General features: G+C 65.6%; 1 protein-coding gene across 1 annotated transcript in view; it reads right to left on the reverse strand.

The window, feature by feature from the left end:
* The window catches only part of ZBTB16 (zinc finger and BTB domain containing 16), a gene marked incomplete at its 5' end in the record, with an annotated part of 31,761 nt that overhangs the window by 1,009 nt on the left and 11,847 nt on the right, over positions 1-18,905 (reverse strand). The window contains 3 exons of the mRNA XM_082009927.1: positions 47-214; positions 2,455-2,625; positions 15,636-15,722. Of these exons, the coding sequence (XP_081866053.1) occupies positions 47-214; positions 2,455-2,625; positions 15,636-15,722 (426 nt within the window). The remainder of the gene's footprint in view (positions 1-46; positions 215-2,454; positions 2,626-15,635; positions 15,723-18,905) is intronic.

The raw sequence follows: 18,905 nt of genomic DNA on the forward strand, positions 1-18,905 counted from the left end.
CGGAGACACCCCCCCCCCCCCCCCCCCCCGGCCCCGCTGCACGTACCCGTGTGGACCCGGTAGTGGGTCTCCAGCTGGTGCTTGAGGCTGAACTTCTTGCCGCAGCCGTTGCACTCGTAGGGCTTCTCGCCGGTGTGGATGCGCTTGTGGCCCTTCAGCGTGCTCTCGTCCCGGAAGCAGCTGCCGCAGAACTCGCACTCGTAGGGGTGGTCGCCTGCAAGCAGAGGCACGCGTCAGAGCCGCCGCCGGCACCGCGTTGCGCCAAAACGAGCTCCCCGGCCCCGATTCACCCCCGGCACCCGCCGCCGCCCTCCCGGGGGGACGGAGCGTCCCGGCCGCCCCAGCGCGACAGGCCGGTCCCCGCGCGGAGGGGACGCTCGGGTGCCGCAGCAGGGCGGGGAGACCGGAGGGCGCCGCGACCCTCCCGCCGCCGATTCCCGGGGCGTTCAGCCGGCGTCGCCGGCACAGACCCGGCCCCGGGCGCCTCCCGCGCTCCAGACCGGGCGGCTGATAAATGAACTCTGGTTCGCCACCGAAGGCGGAACGGTTTGAAGGAAAGGTGAGGGCTCTAGCTACTTATTTATTACAGCCGCGAAGGCAAGGACAATAAAGATAGATTGATCGTCCGAGACTTTGTTCATGAATATTTAAATATTACTGATTTGTCTTGTCACTGTAATTACAATTTCTCTGTGCCGCATATCCTACAAGCACAGTTTATGGTAAAGAATGGCCAACTGTATTTCACTTGTCCTGCTGCAGATGTGCGGAGCTGCCAAGCGTGTAATGTTCCCCGCATTTCATACATTTTCTTCAGCTGTGAAGGCTTAAGTCATCCACAATGACCTACGTTTTTTCATTATCCCCGTGTCAAACTGCACTCGTGCCTGGGCATAAATTGTCCTTCTCGTTATATACTCACATGCCTGCGCTTTCGCGTCCTCTTTAAAATGATATTTTACTCTCCCCCCCCTCCCGCAGCCTCCGGCTGGGCACCGGAGGAGGAGGACGCTCGGGACGCGTTTCGGATCCCCCCCGTCCGCCGCCCCGCTCCGAGGGCGAGGCCGGCAGCTGCGCTTCGCCTCCCCGCGCCTGAATCCGAATCATCGCCTCGCTTCTCGATCCCGGAGCCGAAGGCGGCGATTCTGCCGCCGGAGGCAGGCGGCATTTCGGCACGCTCCGGTTTTTAGGGGAAGCAGCCGCGTAAACGGGAGCTGAGGACCTCGAGGGCTCCGGCCCCGGGAGGCGCGCGAGCATCCCGCATCCACGCGGGGCGGAACCGCGCGGCACGATCGAACGCCCCCAAAGCAGCGCTGATCCCGGCCGTTTCCGCGCAGCCGGGAGCTGCGAAAGCAGCGGAGGTTGGGGTGGGACACGCACGGCCCGACCCGTGGCCCAGGTCACGGGATTACCGGCTATAAATAGCTCCGGCGCTCGGCATTAGCGTGCTTATCGTCAGCACGCGATTCCCGCTTCCCGCGTCGGGACCCCGAGCCCAGGCACACGTGCGGGTCCGGCAGCTGCCGGCCGCAGCCTGGATGGGGCGACCCTCCCGGGTCGCTGCCGGCGCGTGCCCCCCGGCAGCCCCGTCCACGTCCCCTTTCGGGGCTGCGCGCGCTGCTTCGCGGGGGAAAGGCGAAGGGGACGCCCCGGCTCGGCACGCGTCTTCCTCCCTGCCGGCAACAAAAGCGCGGCCGAGGAGGGCGCAACGAGCCCCCGACTCGCCGAGGCACAGAACGGGCGAGGAAGGCTTCGCCCACGCCGCTGCGGGGAGCCGCGGCGCCGGCTGTGACGCACGGCGGGGCCGCAAAGCCCGGGGCAGGCTCCCCCCGCTCGCTCCCCGAGGGGCTGCCGCGTCCTGCGCCGGGGCAGTTTTGCAGCCGGACCCGAGCGACGGCGCTCGCCGCGCCCCTCGGGGACGGCGCGGCTGGGACCGCCCGCCCCGCCGTCGCCCGGTGCTGCCCGGGGGTGCTGGCGGAGGAGCCGAGGACACGGCGCGGGTGCTTTGAGGACACGGCGTTAAGGCGGCCAAAGCCGGGCTCTCCCACCCGGCTCTCCCGGAGCCGAGCCCTGCCCCGGTGGGACGCGCCGCGGAAGCGCCAGCTACACGTAGCGCAGGTCGCCCTAATCCCATTAGGGCCGAGCACCGGCTGATTATGTGCATCTACCGCCCGTAAGCCGGCGAAGCCGGTATGATCGCGCATCCCCTAAGCGGGTCACATGTCACCTTATACCGGATCAACTTGCTACGCGCGGCCCTTCTTTTTTTTTTTTTTTTCCGCCTCGTTCTTTAAATCCAACCGACCGCAGTCGCCTTGATGCTTTTAAGACAATTTCGCCTTTCTTTTCCCCTTTTTTAACTTTTTTTTTTGGTTTTTGTTTTGTTTTTTTTAACACCGGCGGGGAAGAAGCCTGCCCTAGCCGCGAGCGCCCCGGCGGCGGCGCCGCCGTTACCTGTGTGGGAGCGGAGGTGCCTCTTGAGCGCGGTGTGGCTGGGGAAGGTGCGGTTGCACTCGCTGCAGATGTAGCTGCGCACCCCGGCGTGCACCTCCATGTGCTGCTGCAGGGCGCTCTGCGTCTGGAACCGCTTGCCGCACAGCAGGCAGAAAACGGCCATGTCCGTACCTGCCGGAGAGGGAGAGAGCCGACGTAGGCATCGCCCGGCAGCCCCGAAACCGGTAACGCCCGGGGACCCCAGGAAACGCCCCGCAAAGCCGCCCCGGGGAGCGCCCAGAGGAACGCGAGCCCCGTCCGCCCGACCGCGGGCGTGAAACCGGCTGCGGCCGCGCCACGGCGGCAAAAAGCAGGAGAGAAAACCGCATGCCCCCAAGCCCCATTACCCCGATCAAAATACCGGACCTTTGCGTTATTGAAGAATTCGGTTTCGTTTACGCGCAGCCGGCTGTTCGGAACCCGGGAGTCGGTGCAAATCGCGTCGCGCGGGGGGGTTAAGCAAACGCACGCGAGCTTTTTGGAGACGTTAAGACGTGAGGACTAGGGAAATAAAATTATCTAGAAAATTGCGTTAGCAACTCATTAGCCGCGGCAAGACGTTCAAGGTAACCGACGGATCCGCGCCGCCGGAGGGGAGCCCACCGCCATCACCGCGCCGACGGGGCGGGGAAACGGCGGGCGGCGGGCACCCGCGGCGGCGCCGCCGGCGTGGCGGCCCTGCCTGGCGTGCGGGCGGGCGGCAGCCGAGGGTGCTCCCTCGGCGGGACGGCGGCAGCGTCCTCCCGGCCAGCCCCACGCCTTCCCGCCCGGGGACCGGCCACCTCGGTGCGGCACGCCGCGGCCGGCTCTGCCCGGCGGCTGCGGGGATGCGGGAGCCGCCAGGAGGGACGCTCGGTCCCAGCCCTGGCGCGGCAACGCAGAAACGCCCCGAAACCCGCAAAAACGAGCGAAACGGGAATAAAAGCGGCAGGAGAGGCGGCCCCGCACGGGAGCTGCCCTCCCGCCTCCGCCGGGGTCTCTCCCGGGGGGGCGCGGGCTCACGCGCCCCCCACGCAGCTGCGGACAAAACGCTCCCGAGACAAAAAAAATTTAAAAAAAAAAAAAAAAAAAAAAAAAGAAAGGAAAAAAAAAAAAAAAAAAGGAGCCAGCCCCGAACGGGCCGTGCGAAGCAAATCCCGAGAGGTATGCGGCCCCGCGGCCCTCGGCGGCCCCGGCGGTGACAGCAGGACGGGTCAAAGGTCCCCGGGGCTGAGCCCCCAGCGCCGCGGCCAGCTGCGGAGCGGAGGCCCCGGCCGGCGGGACGCCGGCCCCGATAAATCTGCCGCCAGCAGCCCCCGCTGGGGCCGGGGACAATGGGCTCCCGCGGGGGCGGAGGGCAGGACAATGCCGCCGGGCCGGCGCGCGGGGCCGTAACAAATCCTCCCTGGCACCATAGGGCCCTCATTTGTGAAACTAATTGGCCCCCGCTCGAAGGAAAAAAAAAAAAGAAAAAAAAAAGAAAAAAAAGAAAAAAAAGGAAAAAAAAGGAAAAAAAAAAAACCCCCGGGGCGACTCCGGCAGCCGCGGCGATGGGGACGAGCCGCCTCGTGCGCCCACGGGGGGATGCGCCCGCCGGCCCACGGGCCGGTGCTGGGCCCCCCGGAGCTGGGCGTCCCCCCCAGGGGACCCTTTTTCTAAGCTGCAGGCGCAGCGGCGTCGCACCTTCGGGGAGAAGACGGGAGGTGGGGTGGGGAGGAGACGGAGAGACGGGAGACCCTCAGGAGAGGGTGCCCGGGGCGGCCGCCGCGGCCGGGCTCCGGCGGTACCGGGCTCGCCGCAAGGAGAGCCGCGGCGGGCGACGCGGGGACTCGGCGCCGGGCTCCCAGCCGGAGCGGCCCCGAGCCAGCCCTCAGCCATCGGAAGAAAAATCGCCCCCGATAAAGACGCGCCGCCGCCCCAAACCGGCGAGAGACGGGTTTATTCATTTCCCTGACGTTTTAATGGTTTCTCCCCTTTTTGCGGGAAGATGATTACAAATTAAGCGGCATTTAAACGCTTTTTACTGTCAACAATTAAAAGGGGCGAAGGCGGGCGAGCGATTCATTCCCCGGGAAACGCGGCGGCTCTCGGCGGGCGCCGCCGGCCCTTCCCTCTACTGTACGCCGCACAATGGCCCTGAGCGCGCCATTAATTTCGCGGGACGTTCAAAAGCAAATTAAAATATAAAAAGCCCCCGGGCACGAAGACAGATACCGAGGGAGGGGGCGGCGCAGGTCACGCTCGCGGAATTAGCGTCTCGGCAGCCGGGGAGGGTCGAGCGCGGCCCCGTTACGCCGCGTTCGGCAGCCGCCCCGTCTTCCCCGGCCTCGGGCGCCGCAGCCGTTGACGGGGCGGCCGCCGGGTTCTGCCGGCGCGGCTTGCGGCGGGTGGGGGGGGGGGTCTTCGGGCGCCGTTTGGCGGAGCGCGCCGGCCGAAACCCGTCCCCGAGGGGACGGGCGAGCGAAAGAAGCCCCTACGGCGGCGCGCATCCCTCCCCGCCCCTCGTCCCGCCGGCGGGCGTCGGGCGCCGCGCCGCCTCGGCGGGAGGGAGGCGTGAAAATAACAACCGTTAAAATAAAAACCCGGCGTGGCGGCGGGGCGGGGGGGGCGAGGAGAGGAGCCGGGCGCGCTCCCGCGCCGCCGAGTCGAGGATGCGGCGGGCGCGGCGGCGGGAGAAAGGCGACGCGTCGCCTTTAAAAGGAAATATAATTTACAGTGTGCAGCCAGGCGGCCCATAGTTTCAATCTCGTTTACTATAGAGAAAACTCTGCGAGCTGTTCTCTATCCCACAAATCCGATTTAATCAGACAAGCCAGCCAGCGTGGCTTGAAGTAAAAACGGATAATTAGTAAACAGAGAGCTACTTCGGCGCTTCATTGGCATTCGAGCCGGGCGAGTGTGTCGCATTTAAAATGCAGCCTGATGAAGTTTACAAAATCAAACCATTTGTTACTCCTATTGAAGAGGCTTCGGGCCACTCGCAATTAAATTGGAATTAGTGCTCGGAATGAGATACAGCAAATTCATACTAAAAAGGGATCTGACTTTCAGACGTTTGACTTCGAGTTTTTCTCCCTCCTCCTCCTCCCCGCCGGCCCCGCGCGCACGCGCCGTCCCGCCCGCGCCAGCGCCGCCGAGGCCGGACCCCCGGCGCCGGCAGGGCGACCCGGGGATGCTCCGGCGGCAGGGGCGGGGGACCGCGGGGGGACCGCGGCCGCCGCGCCGGCGAGGCGTCCCCGGCCGAGCCCCGGCAAGCGCGGCGCTCCCCGGGGGCGTGGGGCCGAGGTCGGGGCGCGCGAGCCGAACCGCCCCTCCCCGCGTCCCCGTCTCCTCCCCGCCTTCGCTCAGAGCGCGGCGCACGAGACCCGAAAAACGCGGCCGGCCTGCTCATCCGCTGCCGCGGCGACCGATCGGCACGGCACGGCTCCGGCGGCACGGCAGGCACGAGGGCGCGGGCGTCGAAGGACTCGCCGCGGGACGCCCAGCGCGGAGGGCGCGGGCCGGTCCCCTCGCTGCCCGGTGGCGGATGCCCCGGATGGAGGCGGCGGCCGCCCTGCGCGGACCGCGCGCGCAAGGCCGGGGTTGAGAACCGTTACAGCCGGCGGGACTTAAGCGCGTACGCGAGGCGCCGGGCTCAGCTCAGGGCTCCCCCCGGGCCGCGCGGGGAGGAAGGGCGGCCGCCGAGCCGAGGAGGAGGACGGGTGATGAAGGACAGGCGGAAGCAGCGGGCACCGGCACGGTCCCGGGGACGCTGGACCGCGGCACCGGCACCGCGGTCGCGTTTCGCCCGGGCGGACGCGCGCCGCTCGGGGTAAGAAGATTAACCCAGTTTCGGTGTCTGTTTTCAGGATTATTACGAAACCAAAAGCGGCGTTTTCGGCGGCGGCACCGAAGCGAACCCGCCGGGCGGCGCGAAGGAGCCCTCCCCCCGACGCTGCTGTCGGGATACGCGACGCCCGCGCGGATGCAGGGGTTTTTCCGCGCGGAGCCGGCCCGTTACGACCGCCCGGCCGCGCCGGAGCAAAGGTGCCGTCGAGGGGCGACGGCGGCACCCGCTACCGTGCCGGCTGCTCGGCTGGAGCCCGAGAGCCCCTACAGCCTCCCTGGGCGAGCCGGGGGGGAACCCCCGGGTGACAAACGCGCGAGACGCGCGCGTTCTGCGCCAGAGTCACCGAACCATCCCGGCTTCGACGGCTGCCGGCGGACTCCCCGGCTGGGCTGCCGCGCTAATTAACGTCTTCATGGAAGGCAGCTTCTCCCGAGGGGGCATTTGTTCGATGATTATTATTATTTACGCGGAGGCGGCGCAGCCTCCTTCCCAACTTTAAGCGACGAGGGGACATTAATTCTTGAGAAGCCGCCGGCGCCGCCGGCTCGTCGGCTGCTGGTTTTCCTCCGGGGCTGGGAGAGGAGCGCCGGGCGCTCCTCCCCGGCACCCGCTCGCCTTTTTACCGAGGCCGAGAAAAACGCAAGCGCCTCGGAGCAGACGGACAACCTTGACCTCACGAGCGCAGGGGATTAACGGTCCCGCGTGCGCGTGTCCCCCCCAAAACCTTCGGGTCGCGCTCCCGCGGCGACGCGCGGGGCTGCTTCCCGCCCGCCCGCGGCCCCGCTCTGCCCGTCGCCCGGGGCGGGACGCAGGTGGAGGACGCTCGAGCCGCCGGCGCCCGCGGCAGCCCCCGGGGAGCGGGCGGCAAGCCCCGGGCCGCGGCTCCGGCGCGGGCAAGCCCGCGCCCGCCGGGGGTGGATCATTCTGGGGGCCGCCCGGACCCAGGGGCCGATGCGGTCCCGCACCCCAGCGCATTAGCCGCCACCTCCCCGTCTCCCTTTGAGCGTGGCGGGACGAGCGCGTCCCCTCCTCGCCTCCTCCGCTGCCGGCAGCACCGCCTCGCCCCTCTCCCCGCGTCTCCACCACCGCCGCCGCCGCCGCCCTTCATCGCGCCTTCCTGCGATCGCTCGGGCGAGGACGATGACGAGGGAGAGCGAGCGGGGAAGGGGGAGCGACGATTAGCGGCGGCGGCTTTATGGCAACAGGCACGCAACTCATTCGTTCCCTCTTCCGCCGAATGTAAAAGCGCCGAAACATTTTAATTTTAAATTCTTATCGTTGAATTTACTGCTTTTCTCTCGCAATGATTTGTGGCGCTTTTTAATTTTTACAGTCTCTACAGAAGCCAGATGCTACCGCCTGGGGCCAAAATAATAAAAACCCGCCGCAGTCGCGAGTTACCGAACAAAAAGGAGAAGCGTGGCTGACAGAAGTTAATATCTCAATTTAACAGTGCTGCTCCGCTAATGATCCTTTGATATGTGTTTATTTAGGAAGGTCTGATCTTGACCTTGAAAGCAAACTAAACCGCAAAGTCTTTCTGAGGGGCGAGGAAGACTTTGTTTATAGACTGGCTTCGCGTCAATCACGGCGGCAGCTGGACCCGCACCGGCCGAGGTCCGGAGGTCTGGGGGGGGATCAGCTGCCGATCGCCGAGCCCCCGGGGCGGAGACCGGCCGGTGACGCCGAGGGATGCGGGCGGCTCCCGGCCGGCGAGGGACGCTCGCCGGGCGAGCCACCGCCGCCCGCCGCGGCGTCCAGCCGCATCCCGCCCTGCCCGCACGCGGCGCTTCGGAAGGAAGGGGCACGCCCGGCGTCGCCCGAACCCGCGCCGACGGAGCGCGAGCGGGTTCCCCACCCGAAGGAACCGAGCGCCGCGCGACCCTCGCGCTCGGGAGCGGAAACCCCACGACCCCTTCGGGGGCCGACGCTGTTTTACGGCGTTTCCAGCCCTCGGCTTCCCGAGCGCCCGACGCCACGCCGGCCCGGGAACGCGCCGCGGAGGCTTCGCGCCGGCGGCGCTTGGCGAACCTAGTTTCTACTCTTTCTGAGGCCAAAGGCGTTCTCGGAAGACGCTTACAAACCCAAAAGCCTTCCGGCTGACGCCGGAGGCGCGCCCGCCTCGCAAAAGGCGCGATCCCCACCAGGACCGGTCAAAATACACCCGTATAGGTTAAAAACGTGCGGGCGGCCAAAAACGTAGCACCTCAAAGGGGACAAGCGTCCCTCTGCCGCACCCGTGAGGCCTTCGGCACCGACCGGGTGCCGGTGACGGGAAGCCCTGTAACACCAAGGAATACGATAATCCGCTGCGGGGAGCCGGGGCGGGAGGGCACGGGACGGCGGCGTTGGCGTCCCGCCTTCGGATTCCCGGCGACGCAACCGTCGCTCGACCGAAACGCATTAGTCCGCCCGGTATCTGGGTCTCCGTGGGCAGCGTCCCCCCTCGGTACCGCTCTGCCTCAGCCTGTCCCCACGCTCTCCGCCGCCCCGGGGAATCCCGGAGCCATCCCTGCCGTTCCCAAGGAAGCCGCGCGTCCCTGCCTTTCCCGAGGAGGAGCGCTGCCCCGGGGCAACCGGGGAGACAAACTGCGGCGGCGTTTCTGGCCACCACATCAGAAGGGAAGCTGTCATCTACTCGCTTGCTCGTCGTCACCACGCCGCCTTCCCGGGTTTCCTCTTCCCAATTGGAATTTGGAGTGAAACCAGCTGAAAAAATAATTTGACTTTCTGTCGACAACCTAACGTATTTTTCCCTGTTCTTTTCCCAGCGACGGCTAAACTGTCAGCAAGTGCTCCGTCGGCAAACAAAGAGCTCCAGCGAGGAGACGAAGCCCCCCACCAGCGTTTCTGGCCCACGGAGAGCCGCTCCCCCCCATCTCCTTTCGGCCAAACCGGCGTTTTCCGACTGGCACGTCACGGCGGGCGCCCGCTTTTCCCCGCCGGGGGGGTTTTAGGGGATCAGCGGACGGATGCCCCCGGCCAGCGGCGTTATGTCCTGCCCTCGCCTACGGAGCTGTGGCATCCCACCCCACGGGAGACTGCCGCCACCGCCGCCATCACGCCCGGCGCGGAGCGGCGCCTGCCCGGCGCCCGCCCGCTCCGCGCCGGGATGCCTCCGGGCCAGGGCGGTACCACGCTGGCACCCGCCGGCCCCGAGGAGACGCCGGGGAGCCCCCGTTCGCATCCCGGCTGACGAAACGGCCCTTTCGGCGGCGCGGGCGGCCGCCTCCGGCCGAGCATGGCCAGCGGAGCTACCGGCTGCCGCCAGGCACAAAGCTGGGATTCGCGGCGTCGGCTTATTATTCCTGCACCCCCATCATTAAAAAAAAAAAAAAAAAAAAAAAAAGAGAGAGAGAGAAAAGATGAAAAGGCCCTCTCGGTAAAGCCGGGGAGACGCAAAACGGTGCCGCGAGCGGCCGCTCCCCCGTTTCGCGCGGGCTTTTTCGGTTTTTCTTGGTAAAGCGGGGAGACGCGAATCCCGGGGGACAAAAGTAACCGCTAAGGTAAGTTAAACCTCGCCGAGATGAACTTTCCTGCTACTTTTAATTAAAAGTTCTTTGGAATTAAAAAGGACACTATTCAGGAAAGGCTGAAAAAAAAAAATTCATTGACACCAGCCCGCCCCCCTCCCCTTTTTCCCAAGGAAAAGAAAAAGCTGTTTTTGTGTGTCTGCTCACCCAGCCCGCACTGTACAAAAGGAAGCGGATTTGCAGCAAGACACATGAGATGACCCCCTGACCCCGAGCCGCTGAAAAGTCCTCAATGGCATAAATACCAGATAATCAATCACATACCAGGAGGGCCGGTCCCCCTGCCCTCGCCCCCGCCGCCGGGTTTACGAGAGATGCGCTGTAAACGGACACCGGCTCCGGACGGGAGGCCCCTCGCGGCATTCCTCCGCCGGACCGGGGGACCCCGGCCGCCGCCGCCGCCCCGTTCCGTAACGCCACGGCAGCGCCGGGCAGCGTCTTTTCGTTCCCGCTCCGGAGCGGAACGAGGAGCGAAGGGGTACGAGAGGCGTCTCTCTGCGCCCCGGGCCAGCGCCAAGGCGCGCACGAGGACGCCGGGGAGGAAGCGGCCCGACCTACAGCCGGCTTCGCTCTTTTGGGGGGGTTCGCTAGCTTTTTGGAGCCTCCGCGGGGTCTGGCGGCGAGCGGTTTCCCTTCCGGCGGCTCCGACGGGCATCTCGACGCTGAGCCGAGGAGGGCTGCCGAGCGGCCCCCCGCGCTCCGGGGGCCACGGTGGCCGCTAAAGGGAGGGAAGGAAACAAAATAAATTGCCGAGATACCGCACCGGTTCGGTTAAATGGGGAGCCACTCAGCAACTAAATTTGATAATGCTTTTGTCCCTGGGTCAGAGGTTAAATATGTTCACGCTAATCCCCTTCATCTAGAATTAAAGGACAAGAAAGATTTCTCCGTAGCTTAGCGCGAGGGCTTTTCTCATCGCGCTCTAAATAGTATTTGCACAGGAAAATTAAAGGCCGACCATTGGCCCGCTGGCGGCGGACGCGGACGCGCGGGTCCGCCACGTTGCCATCTCCCGGCTCGTCTTCGGCGACCGCGGCGGCTCGCGCCGAGCCCGACCCGCTCGCGCTTCCCGACGAGCCCACCTTGAGGCGCGGGGAATTTCCGCCGCCCTTCCCCGCCAAGGCGGAAAAAGCAGCCGTGCCTCGGGAGGCAGGGAGATTCCCGGTTTCAGGAATGCGCGCCGGGACTCGGATTTCAAGCGCTGTCACAGGACATTACTGTCAGACAAAGGGGCTCTGTGCCGTGCCCCCCGGAGCACGAGGCCCTGCAGAAGCCGGGGACGGTGCTAACGAGGCGCCGCCGCCGCCCCGGCTCTGCGCGCTTGCCGGCGAGCTCCCGGCGCGCCGCGGCCGTGGCCGGAGGTGGCGGGGGGCAAGCGGGCGGACGCGGCGCAGCCGCTTGCACCGGGAATAGACCCTCCTGGAGGACGGGGGCTCGCGGCGGGAAGCGCAGCTGCCCCAGCCCTCGTTTTTATGGAAACAGACGTTCGCAAAAAGCGCTTTCCTCTGAAGGGCCGCGGCGCGCGTGGGAGGAGCGCCCGGGCCGCGAGCTGGGCAGCGCAGGGAAGGCGAGGGACTCAAGCCCAACGCTCCCGCTCTCCCTTCCCTCGCCCTGGACCGCGTTCAGGCCTTTTGGCAAAAAAAACTCGGGGCTTTGCGCTTCGGACGCACCCGGCTCGCCCCGTTGTACCGCGCTCCGCCATTTCGCCCTTCCTCGGCGCATCGTTTTTTGTTCCGTCCTGCCGCGGCCGAAGGTTGGAGCGAGCGAGTCCCACTCCCTGTCGAGCGGCCAAAATTAAGCAGGGAGTCCTTTTTCCGAGGTTCTTAGAAATCCATTTACGGGCGACGTTGCACAGAAGACGCCGCGCCAGCGCGCGGCACGTTTGGCTGCAGGCGGACGCCCGCACCCAACACCGTCGCGGCAGCCGCGCGAGCACCTTCGCTGTCGGCATTTTGCGTTTCCAGCCGCTCCTGTAGCCGCAAACCCCCGGAGGCGCCTCTGGCAGGAGGTCCCCCGGCCCCAGAGCCGAATTTCCCAGCTTGGTGAAGGATCACCGCTGGCGGCGTTGGAAGGCGGCCGGGGCCGGCGCCTCCATGTGCAACGGTCAACCAGGCGTGTTTCCTAAGCGCGGGGGCCTCGGTCTGAAGCCAGCACCCATCTCCGCTGTTCCGGCGCACCGCGGGGCGCTCCCGCCTGCTCCGTAGGAAGCGCGATCCTCGCGCCCGCCGCGGCGCCGCGCCCACCGCTCGCAGCCTCCGGCAGAAGCGGCAGGGGACGGCGGGGGCGTCGGCAGCGCTGCCGTGCCCGAGCACCCAAATCCCCAGCCTCGCGTTCCAACAGAAAACCCGCAGCGCGTCGCCCGGGCATCAGCGCCCAGCCGGGACCGCGCCGCCGAAGCGAGCGCGGGAAGGATAATTACCTCTAAGCGTGCTTAATGCCACGGTGCCTTATCCCCAGCTACGGAAAAAAGGCTATCGGGCGGTATTTCCCCCAGAAGCCTCATCGAGCTGCTCTCCGAAAACTCTCAGGAGCCCCGTGAAACGGTAACAGAGAGTCACGGGCAGCCCCGGAAGACGTCGGGACGCTCTCGGAAAGGAAGGACGCCGCCGGGCGCCGCTCCCGTGGAGAGAGGAGGCACCGGGCTGGGTCCCGAATCGCAGCTCCCGACCCCGAGGCGCCCGTCGCCGGAGCCAGGGACGTGGCAGACGGCTGTCGGTGGCAAGAGCCACCGCCAAGGCAAGCCCCGGCCGCCGGCAGAGTCAGAGGAGCGTCCCGGCCGCGGCGCCGCGCTGAGCGCAGGGCAAACCAGAATTGACGTTTCGACGCGACCCGTGGCTCGCGTCGCCCGACTTGCACGTTACTTTCCCGCTTGGCTCAGAAGCCGGAATTTCCAAGACCGAAAAGAACGCTGCACCCGTAAGATCACGGGTGCTTTTTAGGCGGGTACCGTTTTGAGGCAGAGAGAGCGAGGCAAACGACAGGAGACGAGCCAAACGCCTAATTGATTGGACTAAAGGTAAATTCGCCGAGAACGGAAAGCGACGGCACGTGCCCGCGTGGCTCCGGCGCGGTTCCCCCTCCACCACCTCCTCCAGGCTCCCACGCGTCCCCCCTTGCCGACCCGCGTTCCCGGCGCGTTCCTTCACGGGAAAACGCCAAGTGCTCTGGCGCTTTTAAATAAAATCATGAAAATGAGCAAATCGCTGTACCTCAGCGTGCGTTTCGAACGGGAGCGGAAGGGGGTTTTTGGGGGGGGGAAGCGGTTACGGCCACGCCGAGTCGGAGAGGAAGGCTGAGCTTCCCGAGCAGCCGCCGAGCGACGCTTTCGGTAGGACCCGGCGCGGGGCATCCCACCGCCACCGGCGAGGCTCTCCCGGGCTCCTGCTCCCGTGCGCCGGATTTTTCTCCCTCTGCCCCTCCGCTTATACCGCGCGACTGTTTCGAATCTCTAAAATAATGTGACAAGTTAATGATGGCACAATTATCTAAATGTTTAACAGACACGTTATCTAAGTGAATCGGATTGAGATTCCATCCCGCTGACAATAAACATCAATGGGAGAGCGGAAAGTGATAGGCAAATTATCGCCAACCCTGCAATTTCAGCGCTATTAAATTTGGAGGAATAACAGCCCTGAGGCCTGTAAACTCGGAATAAAATAGACCCTTGTGTTTGGCCAACTATTAAATCAAAACGCTACCAACATCCCAGCAAAGAAAAGGGAAAGGAAAGGAAAAAAAAAAAGGTGCGGGGGAGATTTACAGCTTCTCAATTTCCCGTTACGCGTTGGCTCGATTAACTCTTCTCCGCTACCTGCGTCCCGGCGCGGGCATCGCCGGCCGGGCGACGCGAGGGGCGCGGGCGGGGGACGGCGAAGGCTCCCGCGCGTCCTGCGCGGAGCGGCCGGGGGGCACGCCGGCCCCACCGTCCGAAGAGCCGGCTACGCGCCGAAGCAAACGCGCTCTAGGCCAGGCGTCGGGCGCGCCCACGTGAAACCGGGTCAGGAGCAGATCCGCGCCGCGCCGCGCCGCCCGACGCCGACGCGCTCGCGCCCGTTAAATTGCCTTGGCACGCAGGGGGAAACTCCAGACGAGTCACCTCTGATATTTATAAAAGTCGGCGGCGAGCCCGAACCCCGTTAGCGCGAACACCGGCCGCGCGGGCGCCCCGCGTCCCAGCAGCGCTGGCCGGGGGTCCCCGGGCTGCCCGCCGGGCGCGCGGTTCGTTTTCCCCTCGTACGTTTTAGGAGAAGGGCAGGGAATTTTCCGCCCTCTCCCGCGGCGTGGCAGCCGGCTCGCGCTGCCGGCGGACGAGCCAAAACGGTTGCTGCTTCTCCTATTGCTGCGGGACGGGGGCCAAGGACGGCGAGCACCCGGAGAGGGCGTCTCAGTCCCGTGTCGACGGGGCCGTACGCACAAGCAGAAGCTCTTTTTTCTTTCTTCTTCCTCTTTTTTTTTTTTTTGACTCGCCTCAGGAAGAGACGGGCAAGCACGAGCGCGCCGGGCTGCCGGCTTCGGATTTTGCGCCGTCGTTCGGTGGAGCAGGGAGGGCAATGGGGAAAATAAAAAAAGGCGAGGGGAAGGGGGGGGTCCTGGATCCCCGCTGCTCGCCCCAGAAGCAGCCCCACCTGCTGAAAAGAAACCCCGAGAGTCCTTTATCTGGCCCATCCCTCGCCGCAGAAAAGCTCTCAAGCCGTAGATCGTCCCGACAGGCAGCGAGCGCTCGCGGGGCGGGGGGGTCCCCCCGCGCCCTCCCCTAAAGACGGCGCTTTCGAGCAACGCCGGGTGCCTTCGGTCGGCCGGTACCCGACACGCCCTGCTCGGTTTTTGACGCCGTCCTTGAAGGAACCGACCGGCACGTCTACCGAAAAGGGCCGTTTTTTGGCGTTTTCAAAGCCAAACGCCAAGCCACCTGCCGCTAAGGGCGAAGGGAGGACGCTCCCCCCCCCCCCGCCCCCTCCTTCCCAGGAGATGCCGTTATTTGGGAACGGGGTTAATTATAGCGTCGGCAGGGAGGGATGCTTTCCGTGCCAGGGCAGGGCTCGCTGCCTGCCACCCGAGGAGAGGAAGCGATTCATTTCGGCCGCCTGGCCCCGCTCCGCCGCGTCACCACGCCGCCCGCGTTTACGAGCTGGAGGCGGCGGCGATAAACCCGCTCCGCTTGGGTCACCGCATCCCCCGCGCTCCGTTTTCCTGGCACCCTTTGAGCTTTGGCGCGGTCCGGCCCCCGGCGACCCAAGGGGCTTTCGTCCCCACGGAAGCGTCGCGGCCGGCAGCCAAACCGCGTAGCTGCTCTGCCTCCGCGGGAGGCTGTCGGTCAAAGCGCTCCCGACGCGGCGCGGGGAGGAGCGGGCGCTTTTCCCCGCTCCAGCCCCTTTTTGGCGGGTTTGCAAGAGCCCCACCTGGGACCGCCCGGCCGCGAGCCCCCCCGTGGCCTTTGCGGGGCGCGTAAAGAGCGCCTCGCGCTCCCCGGCTACGCCGACGGGCCGGGAAGCGCAACGGCGGAGACGCGGCGGGACCCGACCGCGGAGAGCCGTTTGGGAAGGGCCGGTGTTCCGCCGGCGGAGGGAGCGACTCGCCTCGCGCCCGCCGCGCCGCCGAATTAACCGCCCGGGCTTGCAGAGCCGGGCGAGGCGTTGACCGGCGAAGGCAGCCGACTCACCTTAACCAAAGTCAAGAGACGGAGCCGGGCGGGCGGGGAGCGGCAAAGGGTTAAGCTCTCCGTCGGGTGAGAGGTTACCGAGGCAGCCTAAGCACCGGACTCGCGCCTAAGCCGAGGGTGGGAAGGGAGGGCCACGTACCGGTGTGCGTCTGCCTGTGCGTCTCCAGGGCGTCTTCCTTCGAGAACTGGGCGCCGCACTGATCGCAGACCAGGGCCTTGGCGCCCGCTGGGGAGAGAAAGGGCAGGAGGAGGGTTACTCGAGGACGGACCTCGCCGCGGCCGCCGGCGCCGTTAAAACCCGCGCGGCGCGGGGGTCCGGTGTTTTATATCCCCCGCACGGCCACGGAACGCGGCGGCTGAACCCCGCGGTCCCGTCCCCTTGCGCGTAACAGCGCAACGCGCGCGCGAGAGTTGTTCGCCAGGAAGGAATTAAATATCGGGTGGGTTTTTTGTGGTGTGGGTTTTTTTTTTTCCCCCAAAAGGAAAATCATTAAACGTCAATGCGTTTCATTAGCGTTGTAACCGATCTAACTGTAATTGGTTTCCCGCCCCTTCCCATCGCCGCCGGTACCCGAGGACGTATCTGGTCAGAGACGCGGCGTCTCCGACGATCGCAGAGAGACGCGCTGTCGGGGGGAATTCTTGGAAAATCGCTATCAATATGTACCGCTGCTTCGGGTGAGGGGAAAAAGATACGTAACTTCCAGGTAAAACCGGAGGGACGATGCACGCCAGGGCCGAGGCGCCGCCGCCGGGACGAAGCTGCGGACCCATTTCTCAGATTTCCGGGTCCCACACGCCTGCTGCGAGGGGCTGAGCGCGACAGAGCGGCCGCCGAGGCGGGGGGCATCGCCCCGCCGCGTGCCGTGCCGCGCCTCCTCCAGGGGTCCAGACAGCGCCTTCCCCCCCCTTCCTGCCCCCTCCCCCCCCCGGCAACGCGATTTGGGGGAAGGCGCAGGGAAAAGGCGTCGGGGGGAGAGGGCGGCGTCACGAGAGGCATTAAAAAGAGAATTCCGTTGCCTTTAAATTGTCTCGGTAACGGCTCGCTCGCGGGCAGGAATATTTGGCAGCGGCGAAATTAAAAGTGATACATTTTCTCGCCCAGCGTTGATCGATAATAGAGGTCTCATCTGTTAATCAATACGACAGCCTGCCTGTTTGCCGCGCGCACGTCGCGCTCCGCCGCCCTCGCCGCCGCGCCGAGTTTCCACCCAAAACAGCCCCGGCGCGCGCGGGCCGCGTGGCCGCTCGCGAAGGGGTCGGCGCAAAGGGAAGGGGCTTTGGGGGCGAGGCGAGGGCGGCGAGGGCGGCGGCGGGGCGGCTCCCCCCCCCCCTCCCCGGCACGTGCCGCCGGCCGAAGGGGCGTGGGCGCGGTGCCGACGCGGGCGCTGCCGGCGGTCCTCTCCTTTCAGCCACGGCAGGGAGAGGAGGAGCGCGGCGGAAAGGTTGCCCAGGACGGGGAGAAGCCGCCGGGGCGGCGGGGGGACGGGGATCGATAGGGCGACGGCCGCAGGCGGCACGCCGGCGCGGGCGACGCGCAGCCGGCAGTTGCCAAGGCAATGGCTCTCCATCGCCGCTCCGAGCCCTCCCGGCCCCGCCGCCGCGAAGCCTGAACCCTCAGGATCCAGCAACAGGTCCTCCCCCGGCAGAGCAGCCTGCCGGCGCTCGCCCCCTCCCCGCGGCGAGGCGCCGGCGACGCCGGGGCGGGGGGGGGGTGTCCCGTGCTGGGGGGCTCGCCGCGTCCGCGGGGGTCGCGCGGGACGCGGCGTCGGCTTTTCCTTCCCTCGTTTCTGCGCGGGACGAGGCCGGGGCGGGGGGACGCGCGCACGGGTGCCGGCGCCCCGCGCCCCCCAAAAGCCGAGGAAAGGCGAAGCCGGCCAGCGTCGCGCCCGGGGCGGCGGCGAACGACACACACACGACACACACGGAGAGAAAAAATTCCTGGCGAGGCGAAAATAAACAAGGCGAACGCCGGGAGGAGCCGGGCGCGCTGGCTTACATAAGGAAGCACAGCGTGTACCAAAACAGCGGACCCAAAAAAAGCCGGAGCTGTCAGAACAATGAGTACAGACGCGGGGCGTTTTACAGCAGGCGCTGCCGTACAGTTTTATTTACAGTACCTCTTATCAGCGCGGGAACAGCGCGCTGCCTGCCAATTTCCAAAGGCCAGGACTGCGTGTTCTTTCCCTCAAGTGGATGTGTACTCCGGGCGGGGGAATATTTTTTCCCCCTTTTTTTTTTTTTCTTTTTTTTTTTTTTTTTCCCCCCCCCTCCTCTCTCCTCTCATCAGCAAAACAAAAACTGATGCGGAGCCAGGATTCCTGTAATGTACACAACGCTCGCAGAGAGGGCAGGAGGAGGAGGAGGGAGGGTGGCGATTGAATATGTAAATAGTTCAAGGTTAATTTTACTATGTGAGTCACCGGGAAAAATGTCATCCAACATCTGAGCTTGTTATCCCAGGGCTCAGGGAAAAAACCAAACCAAAACAAAACCCCCCAAAAAACAAACGCGTTGGTTATTACGGGGAGCGGGACGGATTTGAAAGCGGCGCAGCCAGAGCCCGCGCCAGGGCTTTCGCCTCCCCCTCGCGCTTTCTTCCGCGCTTTCCGCGACGCCCGCAGCGCCCGTCAGCCCCTCCAGCCGGGGTATTTTTAGCGAGCGCCTCGTGTCGCCTACAGTACACAGATACCTCCGGATGATCTTCCCAACGGGACGGGACTCCGCGTGCTGCCAAGTATCGGCCGCGCTTCGGCGCGAGCCTGGCGGTTGGCACCGGCCTCCCCGCCGCGCGTTTATATCCCTGCGAGCGAATTTATAGCTCCTGCCTAATAAAGGCCCCTGCGGCGAGGGGCTGGGGCGGGCGGACGAGGAGCCGGGGGTCCGGCTGCCCGCGCGGTCATCGCCGCCGCGGCGGCGCGGCGTCCCGCTCCTCGGCGGCCGCGGTTGCCCACCGTCGCGGAAGGTGCGGCGGGGGGGGGCGGGGGAAAACCCCAAAAACAAGGGAAAAGGAAAAAAAGAGGAGCCGCGAGCATCCTCCGGAGGAGGATGAGGATGGGTAGAGGAAGGAGAAGGATGGGAGACGGGCGATTTCTGGCGGTGGGGAGGGACGGGCCGGCGGCAGCACCGCCCCGGCCCTTTCCCCGCCGCGGTTTCGGCGCGACGGCCCCGCCGGTACGATGCGACATCTCTTCCCCCTCCCTCTCCCAGCACAGGGGATTGATAAAAATTTGGGATTTTATATTATTAACAGGCTGTAATTGGCGAGAAGGTGGGGAGGGGGGGCCGGGAAATATGGATTAAAAAAAAAATTGCCAAGTAAATTTATGCACTGTCGTCGCTTTACTACCTAATTAATTCAGTAATTTCAAAAACAATTTTATTTATGTTCCATTTACCACATCAAAAG

This window comes from Phaethon aethereus (assembly GCF_964289735.1).
Source record: "Phaethon aethereus genome assembly, chromosome: 23".
Lineage (NCBI taxonomy): Eukaryota > Metazoa > Chordata > Aves > Phaethontiformes > Phaethontidae > Phaethon > Phaethon aethereus.